The sequence below is a fragment of the Oryx dammah genome, unplaced genomic scaffold (genome assembly GCF_014754425.2).
Source record: "Oryx dammah isolate SB20612 unplaced genomic scaffold, SCBI_Odam_1.1 HiC_scaffold_26, whole genome shotgun sequence".
Classification (NCBI taxonomy): domain Eukaryota; kingdom Metazoa; phylum Chordata; class Mammalia; order Artiodactyla; family Bovidae; genus Oryx; species Oryx dammah.
In genome coordinates, this window is record NW_024070210.1 from 100,016,840 (window position 1) to 100,030,419 (window position 13,580).

General features: G+C 44.7%; 1 protein-coding gene across 1 annotated transcript in view; it reads right to left on the reverse strand.

Annotated features, from left to right (window-relative positions):
* LOC120852630 (colorectal mutant cancer protein) overlaps positions 1-9,088 on the reverse strand; it is a 311,627-nt gene extending 302,539 nt beyond the window's left edge. Inside the window, exon 1 of the mRNA XM_040225966.1 lies at positions 8,410-9,088. Within this exon, the coding sequence (XP_040081900.1) occupies positions 8,410-8,466 (57 nt within the window). The 5' untranslated portion in view covers positions 8,467-9,088. The remainder of the gene's footprint in view (positions 1-8,409) is intronic.
* Positions 9,089-13,580: the final 4,492 nt, after the last annotated feature.

A 13,580-nucleotide genomic window follows, 5' to 3' on the forward strand; every position in this document is an offset into this window, starting at 1 on the left:
AAGCACCAACCAAATCTCCTGACAAGTACGCTACCTCACAATGTCCCACCAATCAAAGCATGGAGTAGCTTCACCATACAACTCTTTCAGCCCAACAGATTTTGATTGCTCTTTACAAAGTTAACAACCCTTAACTTACAGTTTTTTGTATGGCAAGTAGAATCACCAGCTGCTAATGTCCGAGAATGGAGGAAGCACAAGCTGGAATCAAGATTGCCAGGAGAAATATCAATAACCTCAGATATGCAGATGACACCACCCTTATGGCAGAAAGTGAAGAGGAACTAAAAAGCCTCTTGAAAGTGAAAGAGGAGAGTGGAAAAGTTGGCTTAAAGCTCAACATCCAGAAAACTAAGATCATGGCATCCAGTCCCATCACTTCATGGCAAATAGATGGGGAAACAGTGGAAACAGTGTCAGACTTTATTTTGGGGGGCTCCAAAATCACTGCAGATGGTGATTGTAGCCATGAAATTAAAAGACGCTTACTCCTTGAAAGGAAAGTTATGACCAACCTGGACAGCATATTCAAAAGCAGAGACATTACTTTGCCAACAAAGGTCCGTCTAGTCAAGGCTATGGTTTTTCCTGTGGTCATGTATGGATGTGAGAGTTGGACTATAAAGAAAGCTGAGTGTCGAAGGATTGATGCTTTTGAACTGTGGTGTTGGAGAAGACTCTTGAGAGTCCCTTGGACTGCAAGGAGATCCAACCAGTCCATCCTAAAGGAGACCAGCCCTGGGTGTCCACTGGAAGGACTGATGTTGAAGCTGAAACTCCAGTACTTTGGCCACCTCATGTGAAGAGTTGACTCATTGGAAAAGACCCTGATGCTGGGAGGGATTGAGAGCAGGAGGAGAAGGTGATGACAGAGGACGAGATGGTTGGATGGCATCACCGACTCGATGGACATGGGTTTGGGTGGACTCCGGGAGTTGGTGATGGACAGGGAGGCCTGGTGTGCTGCGGTTCATGGGGGTCGCAAAGAGTCGGACACGACTGAACAACAGAACTGAACTGAATGCCTGAGGTTTTTTTTTTTTTTTTGCCTAAATTGTCTCAAAGTGTAATTTCCTCTGCTGTGTTTCAAAGATATACTGAAGGATTTATATAAAAAGCGCTTTATAACCTCAGTCATTCCTTATGATAATGCAAACTTTCGAAAAGGTGTTCTCTTTCCTTTTTGTGTTAATGTTGGCTGCTTCTGTTCAGCAAGAGAAAAGGGGTATTTGATAGAAAGAGAGGACAGCTCTGTGATCCCAGTAAATATTTACTCTATAAATTGAACTTCTCTTTATCTGTATAATCCAGGTTATTCTCTTCCTGTTTCTTTCAAGAATAAAAGTTGGCCACTGCCTGGAGAATCCCAGGGACGGGGGAGCCTGGTGAGCTGCCGTCTATGGGGTCACACAGAGTCGGACACGACTGAAGCGACTTAGCAGCAGCAGCAGTAGCAGGAATTCAGGTGCGTTTTAGGGGAGGTGAGAATATAATTGCCAATAACTTATCTCTGCCATGCCACCCCCCGCCCTGCTGATATAGAAATCTACATCCTGACTACTATCAATTTTCTGTGTCTTTTTTTAGCTTGTCTAATTCTATAAGCTTGCTAACATAAATCTCTTTCCCAGAATCTAGAGATTACTTAAAATGTAACCTTGGTTTCCTAAAGTTTGACTCTTTGGATCAAAACCTAAATTTCAAATCTTTTTTCATCACCAACTTCTTAATCTTTCTGTAAAGGCAGCTTTTATTTTCTAGTTACAGCCTGGCTGTGGGAGGACGCCTTCCACATGACGTGTGCCGGGTAAATTCGCCTCAAGCAGCTATTAAAATAGCACCTTGAGTTTACTTGGCGGGTGTCTCCATCATACTCCCTGCTTTGGATGTGTGCCCCTCTCAAAGTCCTGGCACCTCAAACCTCCTAACCACAGTCCTCTAAAGAAGTCATTAAGGTGAAAAGTCTTGGGACTGATTTTCCAACTTCCTGCCTGGACAAAGCCCTTCCTCAGAATCAAGGTTCTCACTCTGCGTTCAGGTCTGGGGCTGTCTCAAGTTCCGATCGCCTGCCTGGTGTCTGTCTGACCTCTCTCCCGTGTTTCTTGACTGCCACCGGGGCCAGCCATGACTCATGACTCGTGCCTCCCGCTGGGCTCCGCTCACTGTCTCTCCGGCCCTCTCAGCACACGCCACCCCAGGACCCAGCAGCAGCAACTGCCCTGCTGCAGCCGGGGCTGTCCACCTCATCGGCTTTTTCTTTTTAATCAACCTCAGGGCTCAGCAGGCCCCCAGTGATTTAGCCAACTGTAGTAGAAGTCTGGTGGGCTGCAGTCCATGGGGTCGCTAAGAGTCGGACATGACTGAGGGACTTCACTTTCACTTTCATGCACTGGAGAAGAAAATGGCAACCCACTCCAGTGTTCTTGCCTGGAGAATCCCAGGGACGGGGGAGTCTGATGGGCTGCAGTCTATGGGGTCGCACAGAGTCGGACATGACTGAAGCGACTTAGCAGCAGCAGAAGTCTAGAGCCCCACCTGCAGGGGTGAGAGAACCCTAATCTTTGTCACAGAGAACATCTCATTCTCATTCGGGCACCTCACATATTGCAGCACGAATTCCTCCAATGCCTCAGGGCACACGGGCCGCGGGGTAGAGGTCACACGGCCTCATTTTCCTTCAGTTTCAGTGGGGACAGAAGGAAGGCCTTCTTGGCTGAAGACTCTTTATCAATAAATCTCCTTTAATGCTCTTGAAAATCAGTGTCTAGAATTCTTCAGCCACTTGAAGGTGAAGGCAATGAGCATACTCATTTCATTCTTGTCAAAAAAATTTATCTGGGTATTGCATAGAGGTTACAATACAAATCAAGGTAAACAGGCTTATTAAATAGGATACTCCCTCCCAGGAAAATAGGATGAAAAGCTGAGAGTAATAATAGAAACTAACAAAAAGAACCACTAGAGGAAAGGCAGATTCTGGAGAAAGACCAACTGGCCTCGAAGTTTGACCCCACCATTCATGATCTGTATAATCTTCATAAGGGTTTTCATCTCTTATGCCTTAATTTCTCTATCTGTAACATGGACATCAAATAATGCATGTCATAGGGTTTTTGTTAATTAAGCAAGTGAATACCTAGAAAATGCTTAGAAAGTGTTATCTATACAAACCAGTAAATGAATGGCTAAAAACACAAAATAAAATAGCAAAAGTTATTGCCAGCCATTGGGAATTAGGAGATCAGGGTTTTAGGCATGGCTCTTGTTTTGTGACTTCTGTACTAGATTAAAAATGGTTGCAAATGCTTTATCACACCCCCTTGAAGAGGTGGGATCTCTTTCTTCACCCCTCTGAATCTGGGCTAAGCATACAGCTGTTCTAACCAACAGAATACAGATGTGACTCTTCCCAATTTCAGTCCTACATTTTAAAAGAATTGGCAGCTTTCACTCCCTCCTGGGAACCTAGCTGCCATGCTGAGAGGAAACCCAAGCAGCACATGGGCAGGCCCACAGCCCACAGCCAACACACACTGGCCAGCCATGTTATTAAGCCATTTTGGAGGTGGATCATGTAGCTGCAGTCACAGACACAAGTCCAACCACCTCCACCTCTGCCCCAAACTGCAAAATCACAAGTAAGATAGGTATTTCAAGCCTTTAAACTTGGGGGGCAGTTTGTTACACAGCTATGGACAGCCAAAAAAAAATCCTCAGACCAAGCACTCAAATCGGTTGTTCAAATTCTATGTTTATGAAAAGGGAAGAGAGAGAAGAGGCAGGGCATTCATTCAAACGTTTGTTCAACACCTACTATGTACACAGGCTCTGTGACACTGCTATTGTGATGCTAATGATTTGTGTCTAAGACAGACAGTAGACAACTCATTACAATGAAGCGTGATTCCAAAAGGACAGAGGCATCAGAAAGAAGTAGAAAAGGGTGTGGGCACATCAGGAGATCTTCCAGTCCCAATATTTTGTAAACTTGATGATGTAGAGTAAGTACATCTGTGAGAGAGCCACTTGGATTATCTTGTTTGATTATCTCATCTAGAGAACGATTTTCTCCTGTACAAATCCACTTCTTAATTAGAGTACCAATAAAAATATGGGTTTCAGTAGCTACACAACAAGTGAACGGTGAAAGCACAAGGAGTCGTCTCTATAACCTACATTCAGGAGCGGAATACTCTCATGAAAGAGGATTTGAATAAAGAAAGAAGGACAGGGTTAAGGGACATCTGATTTCTTTTAGGGCAACTAAGGTTTCAAAGTAAATAGTGATGGGAGAATTTTACCTATTCATTGCTTGATGTTTAAAAAGCAAAGAATATACACTGATTGCTTTGGACAGGAGGTTTTAATCACTGCCAAAAAAGAACAAACCCTTAAAGACAAAGTTTAAGTTTGCTACATAAATAGGCAGCTGTCTATCAGGCAAGCAGATGCAGTCCACTGCTATCCTGTGAAGATAAATTCAAGTCATTACCCTCATAACGCTGTACCTCAAGACATCCTTCCGAGGTCTGAATAATTCTAAGAACCAAAAAATGTGATTACGGCAGTGAAATAAGGTTCAACTACATACTGGTCCCACAAGTTTTAACCAAGACAAAGAGAACTAATTGCTGACAGAAAACGCACGGCAATGAGGAAGAAGATTTAGCAGCCTTTCCTTGACGAGGTTTGGGAGAATTTATTCTAATGCTGCTGAAAGTGTGTCTATTCAGCTTCTTGATCATGGGGGAGAGGACCTGAAAGTCAAACATTTAATTTTCTAAGTACTTTTAAATTTGTCTGGTGTTGAAGTCCTTCCTTAACTTTGTGTTAGGAAAAGAAAAACAGTCTTTGATAAAGAGAGCCAACAGACAAGAAAAAAGAATAGCCAACTCACGCTTCTCAAATTTTCCTTTCGTTGTGTTGTTGTCAATGATAGGATTAGTTCACTTTGGTTAAAGTGTTTAGACCTGATAAAATCATTTGTGGTCATCCGTATGACCACAGGTAGAGACAATTTTACTGTCTCTTCTTACTATGTCACAGAATCTTAAACAGCTATTGTTTAAAATAAAGACACAGAAGGAACACATTCATGAACTTCCTGTCTTTCCATGTTTAAAGTCCTCATGCCCAGTACCCAGCTGGGTCTCCTGGTCATGAATCCTGCACACCCACACGCCTCCTGCCTCTTGCACCCAGGCATTCCTGGGGCACTGCAGGCAAAGGCCAGTGGGGACCAGGCTAGCTGCGGTCACCAACAGGACCAGCAAATGACAACAAGAAACTAATTTCAGTCACTCCCCCTTGTTTAGGATGTTACAGCGTCGTTGTCAACAATATCATATAAGAGGCAATGACTGGTGGCTAGAGGACACTTGTAGAAGGGCTGAGCTCTCAAGTCAACACCAATGAGACAGCGTCTTGTTCATGATACCCAGGATAAGGCAAGGCAATATCGCTACTCTTCCTGCCCTGAAATGCCTTGGTGAGCTCAATCTGACCCCAAGGCGACCTCCACACAGCTTTGAGGCTCCTGGGCAATAAGAGCTACGTCACCAAAAAGTAGGTCTTAATAAAAGAGAATGGCGACTCTGCCCACCAAGACATTAAAGCAAAACCAGTGTTTAAGAGAAAAATTACAGTGAAAATGGGAAACTCTCCTTTACATCATGGACCTTCATGAGAAATACAAATGAACTGTATTCAAGTCTATGGATCCATATGGATACTGCTCCATGGATACTACAGAGAAGGCAATTGCTACAAATACTGCCCATGATAAAGTGAACTGAGATTTAGGGTCCACAAGGTATGAATCACACAACCCTCTTTTGCTTACAAATTCTCTTTACATATACCCTGATTTAAAATATGGGGGAATTCTCTGGTGGTCAAGGACTCTGCGCTTCAATTGCAGGGGGCACAGGTTCGATTCCTGGTCAGGGAACTAAAACCCCGAAAGATGTGCAGCACAGCCAAAAAAAAAAAAAAAGTATTTAAATATATACATGTGTGTGTGTGTGTGTATAAAACTACTCTTAAAGCCCATTTCAACTACTTAATCTACAGGGAAACTCAAGATTGTGGGGACAGAGTGGCAAGTAAGTCACTAGGCCTAGAAATGGAAACCAGCCGAGAAGCAAATGAGCAGACATGGAAGGACAGGAGAGGAATCTGGCAAAGGACGTGGCTGGGACACTTGTTTGTTAGGAGCAAAACTATGTTCTACAATGCTGTATTACTACTGCTCCAACCAATGCAGGGGCCACGAAGCACCCTCAGTGCTTTCACGTGGCCACAGGGTTTTCCAAGGAACTCCTAAGGAGTGGATACAGCCAGGCAAATAATGGAGCGTTATACCTCCCACTTGAGTTTCACAGGTATTCTTGGCTCATCTAATGCACTCACTGACTGTGCCAATACTATTCAAGTCAATCCAAGCCTCCTTTCTCTCTCGTCAGCATTCTAGTCACCTTCATCCTAAACCTGTGATTCATTTTTTAAACAAAGGTGCCTGAATAACATACTTGTCGGGTGACAGAGACTTAAAGTTGCCACACAGAAACAAACGATGTGAAGGGCCTGGCAAAGACTGTGCAAGATACATGCCTCCGATTTCTTAATTTTTTTTTAAACTTTCTATTTTGTATTGGGGTACAGCCAATTAACAATGTTGTGACTGTTAATTTCAGGTGAACAGGGAAGGGACTCAACCATCCATATACATGTATCCATTCTCCTCCAAACTCTCCTCCCATCCAGGCTGCCACATAACACTGGGCAGAGTTCCCTGTGCTATACAGCAGGTCCTTATTGGTTATCCATTTTAATTATAGCAGTGTGTACATGTCCATCCCAAACTCTTAACTATCCCTTCCCCTCAGCAACCATAAGTTCGCTCTCTGAGTCAGTGAGTATCTTGGTTTCTTATCTTAAATGACTTTAGAAGACACATCAAAGGCTTCTCCTTAAACAGTGCTATTAGTGGAGTGGGTTGTAGGTTCTACTTTAGATGTGAAACCTCTCCCCACATGTAAAATTGGCAAAAATCACTTGGGTCTTTGAACCTCTTCCCCTACCTCCCGTTTTTAAGTGAAGCCCTCACTTTTAGCATCTACGTCACAGGGAAAACCATGGGGATTAAGAAAGGTCTTTACCTCATTTGGCCAACATCTCACAATGCTGTTTCAAATGGGAGCTGGGACAACTCAGCACCAAAACACTCAGAGCACCAGGCAGGGGCCACCTGTCCTCCCTGCTGGATATCGGCCTCAGACCTCCTCAGATTTCCCCCTTCTACACCCCCTGTGCTTCCCCAGCACCAGCCCTCACCCCTAGAGAGGGCTCCATCCTTTCATTTTCCCTTCACAGCTGGTAATCTGACATCACCTCTATCTGCCTTCCGGCTGTAATGTTCTTGGTTCCTTTTCTTCCCCTTTGCTCTCTCCAGCCGTACTCAAGAAGCACAGACTGTTTTGCCCCCAAATGGCTCAGGGATGATAAGAGGAAAATCCACAGCCACCAAGCCTCCTGCTGTAGACGCGGATCACACAGACTTCCTCCTCTCTTCTGAGCATCCAGTTCTGTAGGTTTCCCATAACCACTTTCCAGGTATTCAAAGCCTGGGAGATGGGGGGTGGGGGTTGGCATGTGCCAGATGCATCCCTAAAGTCATCAAAAAAGGTGGCCTTCAGCATCTGACCACTCATATATTTGCATACCGTTTCATGAAGCTTTAATTTCAAAGCTGGTCTCCAACACTCAAGTGGATTTGTTACTGCGGGAGCCAGGAATTGCAAATGTGCTTGCCTCAAAGACTCGGGAGTCCAGTCCCGGGCAGGAAATAAAGTTCTAAGTCGCTTTGATGTGTTTCCTCTCCACTCCCCTTCCCAGCGCGGGTCATTAGTTTCCTCCGAGGAAAGACCACCTTGCCTGAACTGCAGCACACGTGGGAGCCAGTGGCAGGCTCAGGGCTCCAACAAGCCCCCGGGCCTCACCAAATTACTTACCGTCAGACTGAGCTCAGCTGGGACCCCCGTGTATTTTGCAGACTACGAAAGGGAATGTGGTACATGCCACTGGAGGAAGGGTGGTGGGAAGGGACCGGGGACCCAGACCACGGAGAGTAAAACGCTTTAGCGTTTGGAGTAAAACGCTTTGGTGCGAGCTTGTTTCTTAAGACACCCCTTTCAGACCGAAACATCAAGCCAGTTCAGCTCATTTCCTGAGTAGCACAACAAGTTAAAACAAGATCCAGAAAATCTATTAATCTTTAATTGCGCTGCCTCCAGACTGGGAGCGCAAGGCGGTGGCGTGTAGGGAAGTGAGAGATGGGGAGCGGGGGGAGGTGGTGTAGCAAAGCCAATGCCTAAGAAACCGGAGCTCCTGACCTCAGCTGTTTCTTACCTCACTCAGCTCGGCCGAGGAGTCGTTTCCATATTTCATGGCAACTCCAGAATTCATGACTGCACTTTTCAGAGGCGAGAGCTCCTCCTCCTCTAGGTCTCGGAACTGACGAGTTGCTTAGCAGGCTGGGTATCCACTGCTTGGTCCCTTCTTCTGGCACATTTCAGTCTAGACAGCCATTTTCACCCAGGACAGTGGTGAAGCCCAAACGAAGGATGCAGGCACTCCTAGAAGGCACGGAGCCGGCTCGCGTTTCACGGACGAGCCGTTGCTGCAGGAGGCTGGGCGGTGTGGCGCGCTCGCAGCTGCCGCAGCGGCAGGGCCGGCGCGGGGACCCGGGCACTGCCACCCTCGGCGCCGCCTCGCCTCTCTTACGAGGTCTGGGCGCCCCCCATGACCGGGCGGGAGGGTACCTCCGGCAGGATCCGGTCCCCTGCAGGGCTTCGGCTAATTTCTGAAGAAACCAGGGCGGCGGGCCGAGGAGGATCCGAGCCTCGGGTTCCGGGGAAGGAAAGAAAGCTGGAGAGAGCGGGAGTGCCGCTGCACTTCGCGGCGAAGTTTCCCGTTTGAATCGTCTGGAGTTGTAAGTGTTTTCTGATTGAATACAGCTGTCTAGCTGCTGCCTACGGGGTAAGCGGAGGAGGCGGGGCCAGAAAGAGAAAAAAAGGGAGGAGACCGAGCAGAGGAGATCTTGCCTAGAGAGCAAACATCCTTCCAGCTAGCTCTCTGAGATGGTAACTACAGGACCCAGGTCTAGCAGGAGAGAAGAAACGGGAAAAGCCACCTGAGCAACTGTGCAGCAAAATTAAAAAACATGAAACTTCCCTCCTAGTAGCCACTTTCCATAATTTCAAGACAAGGCAGCGCTGTGCACTTCTCATGGTACGTTAAAATTTTACAGAAGTGTGGGGTGGTCATTTCCCCTGATCAGTCTAAAGTCGACACAGAAGGTGTAAATTCACCGTCAGACTCGCTCTCTCTTTCTTTGGTAGACGGACCTCCATCACATAAAGGATGAAAGACACACTCAAATTTCCCATCCTCTCCAACCCTCAAGACAGTCCTTAAAAATATTACATTTCTCATCCACTTCAACCCCCAGACCTCCCTTAAAAATCTTACCTGAGCGGCGCTAGATTCATATTTCTCATATTTCTTGAATCTTTCCGAAAAGATTCAAGAAGCTGTTATACGCGGACTCCTGGAGTCAAGAGCTCCCCTGTGGCCCCGCCTTTCTCAGAGGTGAAAATATCCCTCTGTGTGTCGGAGGAGGGGGCTCCGAGTTTTCTCTGTGTAAAGGTTAAAGCCCACTGAACTTGAGATGCACCTAAAAATGTTCTGCTCCTTTAACAGTAGGTCTGCAGGATGGCTTAAGAGGCCTGCCTCATCAGTCACTTTCTACACAATGGGAACAAAATGCCGTCATCCCCAGTGACAGACCTTGGCATTTCCTGAAGCTATGAAAAAGACATTGTATTGTTAATTTCTAAGGCCTAATTTTTTTTCAAACCAAATAGGATGTTTATTTTGCTCTTTAGGAAGAAGCAAAGAACTTGACTATTTGCCTAGATCTTCTTACCTACATGCCTTCCTCCTGAGTTCATTCATTGCCTAATGAAGACACCACTGGGATGAGGAAGAGTTGGCAGCTTTTTGGGGGCACTGGTCCCAAGTTCTAGGGCACTCTCAGACTAGGGCACATTAGGAGAAGCTCTTCCGCATGGGGATTGGTTGGGAAGCCACATTATTTTACTTATTTATTCATTAAAACCTGTTGAAAACTGTGTCCCTGAAGACGGAGATGGTGGTAAAAGAATATAAAAATATATATTAGACTTAAGCAGTAACCCTGCCCATAACGTGTTTGTAGTCTCATAAAACATAAGCAGAAATGACTATTCTAAATGGATACTTGCCATAAAAGCAGGACAAATGAAGATCTACTGATCTGTGAAGAATGGCTGAGCCCCTCAGAGATGCAGAGTGAGGAGAAAGTATCCCAGGATGTGGGCCCACGAAGGGAGAAAGGGTGGGTGGAGACTGGAATGTGCAGAGCATGTGTGGGGAATGGCAGGTGTTCCATTCTGGAATGGAACCTGGATTATATGAGTGAGTTAAAGCCACCAGATCATGGACAGTTTTGAGAGCCAAGCTAAAGAAATGGGCCTTCTGATTAGCAATGGGGGAAAAATGCCTCTATGGGTTTTTGAGCACAGAAATAATAGGATTAGACCTGTGCTTTTTTAGACATTCCAGTGGATTTGTATCACACTCATGAGTAACTAACATGAATTCAAGTAGACTAATATTGAGTATGATTCTGGTATTTAAAGAAACATATTTTTCATACTAGATGGCCCCTAAAGCCAAGCAGATGACTTCATCTGGTGTGCAACCAAAAGAAAAGTGATTTGCTCCAAGAGTGGAAGAAAAATTGGCAGTGTTGAACTTATTAAGAAGCAATATGTCTGCAGATTCTACTTTATGGACAATATAAGACATTTTTAAGAGCTGTGTTGATTACATGGGATTTTCTTGTTAAACATGATTGTAATACTTAATCCCCACATTAGCTGAAACTCCACTACAATCTGGCATCAGTAAATGTGGCAAACTGGAGGTAGGAAATGGACATGCCAGCAGGACTATCCCAACAATCCAGCAAGAGGCTAAAAAGACCTGAGCTGAGTTGCTCAGTGGAAATGAACCAGAGTGGGCAGATTTAAGAGGTTCTTAGAAAAATGGTAAGATAGTAAAAAAAGAAAGTAAGTACTGGAAAGACAGTAAACAGAAACTGTAGTGGAAAGAAGAAAGCTTAAAATAACTTGTAGATCTAGAACATGACTGACTGGGATTTTCGACAGTGTTTTCAACAAAAATAAGTATTCCAGAGAAGAAATATGTTAAGGAGGAAACTACATTTGGAATATCGTAAGTTTGAGATGGCATATTCAAGTGAAAATGTTTGGAAGGAAGCTTGAAATGGAGCTAGAGAGATAGTCAAGGTTGTGATGGAGATGGAGGTTTTGGGGTTACTCTTATTAGAATAATAAATAAAACCATGGACAGGTTAGGTTGTCAAGCAAGATAGGACAGAGAAAAGAGAAGTGCCCTGAGGACAATATCTTAAAGAAGGTCTTTTTCGTGAAGGGGAAAGAATAAAAGAAGAAATGGTAGAGAAGGCCAGTTAGAGAAATACGAAGATAACCAGGAAAACTCTGAGTCTGGGAGCCTAAGGGAAATAAATGTCAAGATAGAAGGGACAGCATCAATATTACATGCTATAGATGGGAGAGAAGCTTGAAGACAATAAAAGAGCACTTCAAAGACATTAAATGTCCTTCAAAGATAAATGTCTACCAAGCCGAGGAGACTGCAGATTATCATAAGGAATGGAGAGGAACTAGGGGCAGTAAACATGTACTATGCTTTCCATAAATTTGATGGTGACGGGAAATCGAGAGATGTGATAGTTTCTTCAGGTAGGTAAGCAATGTTGAGTAGAAGCTAGAATAAACATATCTGTAGCCTGGGGCTAAGGGAAACCCTGGAGATACAGAAAGAAAGGAAGATGAAGCAAAGTTCCTGAAAAAAGAGGGAAGGAAAAGGCCAAGGACAAAAATCATGAGCTTAGTTTTGAAGTAGGCTTGGAGAGGAGGAGATTTCAGTTGCTCCTTCCAAGGAGCCCAGAAACAGTTGGGAGAGCTGGAGAATTTATAGACTTGTAAAGAGAAGACTTCAGTTACATGGTAACGAATAGCATTTGTTTGAAAAGCAATCCAACTTCCTCTGTATGATTGTGGAGCAGTAATGAAAACCAATGAGAACTTAGCAATTTTACTTTAAGAACAGGAAGACCAGACCTCCGTGGTGGTCTAGGGGTTAAGAATCCACCTGCCAATCAATGCAGGGGTCACAGGTTCCATCTCTGGTCCTGGAAGATTCCACATGCCTCGAAGCAACAAAGCCCAAGCATCACAACTATTAAGCCAACGTGCCCTCAAGTCTGTGCTCTGCAACAAGAGAAGCGTGTGCACTGCCACTGGAAAATCTAGTTGTCTCTCTCTGGCCGCAACTAGAGAGAGTCCTCTTGCAGCAACGAAGACCCAGCGAAGCCAAAAATGAAAATAAATAAATAAAATAAAAAAAAAAAAAAAAAAAGGAGCAAGAAGACGAGAGAACTGCCTGTAAGCTGTCAGGGCACAGAGAACATTGGAGTTGAGATCCTCTCCCCTGAACTTGTTCAGCATAGGTTCAATGCTGGTGGGCCACACTGAAAGCCAGTGGCATGTAGAGTATAGCTTCATGTAGTCAGGGAGAGTCCAAATCATTTTTCTTCCAATCTAAGACTCCATGAAATGAAGTTTTGTTTTGCATAGTTTAAGTGTTTTGTGGGTTTTTTGTTTGTTTGTTTTCCTCTTAGTTAGGAATCAGGCTGGTAATTTCTACTATCAAAATATTGCTGTAGATAAGAATGAAACTGGGTCAGTGTCCTCAGATTTTAGGAAGAAAGCATCCTATTAAAGCTAATTCACAAGAAGGTGAAAAATATTCATAATCATCTCAAGAAAGCCCAAAGTATTTGCATTGTAAAAGAGGATGCTTTGAAATAGGGCAAAACTGGTGGGATTTCCTGAAGAAGACAGTGACTTTCCAGGGGAATAAGGGACTTCAGAACCCTGTGGAGATGCAGGGAGTCCCACTCCTCTAGGTCCCTGAGAGTCAACAAAGTCAGGGAACCCTCAAAGCATACACTCAAAAGAATTTCCTGCCCTAAACCTATAAGCCCACTCCCATCAGTTCAAAAATGCTTTCCCTAACTCAATTCCTCTAGTGCTCTGCTCAGTCTTCAAGCCAGGCCTGGAGCCAGGGCTGAGTCCCAGGCTGAGGCCTCTAGCCAGCCTACTGGCCTGCCCCATCAGACAACATTTGCTCCAGGTGGCACGACATAAAGCATTCAGGAAGCACTTCGCTAGATGACCTTTGCCTTGGTCTCTTTGTCCTCAGAGAACAATGTTAAAAACCTGGAAAAAAAATCACCTAGCTCATCCCTGCCTTCCACTTATATAGGTGAGGATATGCAGCAGGTTTGTGGTGTCGATTCTTAAAAAGACGAGCACCCACTGTGTGCCAGACATTGTGCCGTGCTTTGGGATTCAGTGCTGGATGGC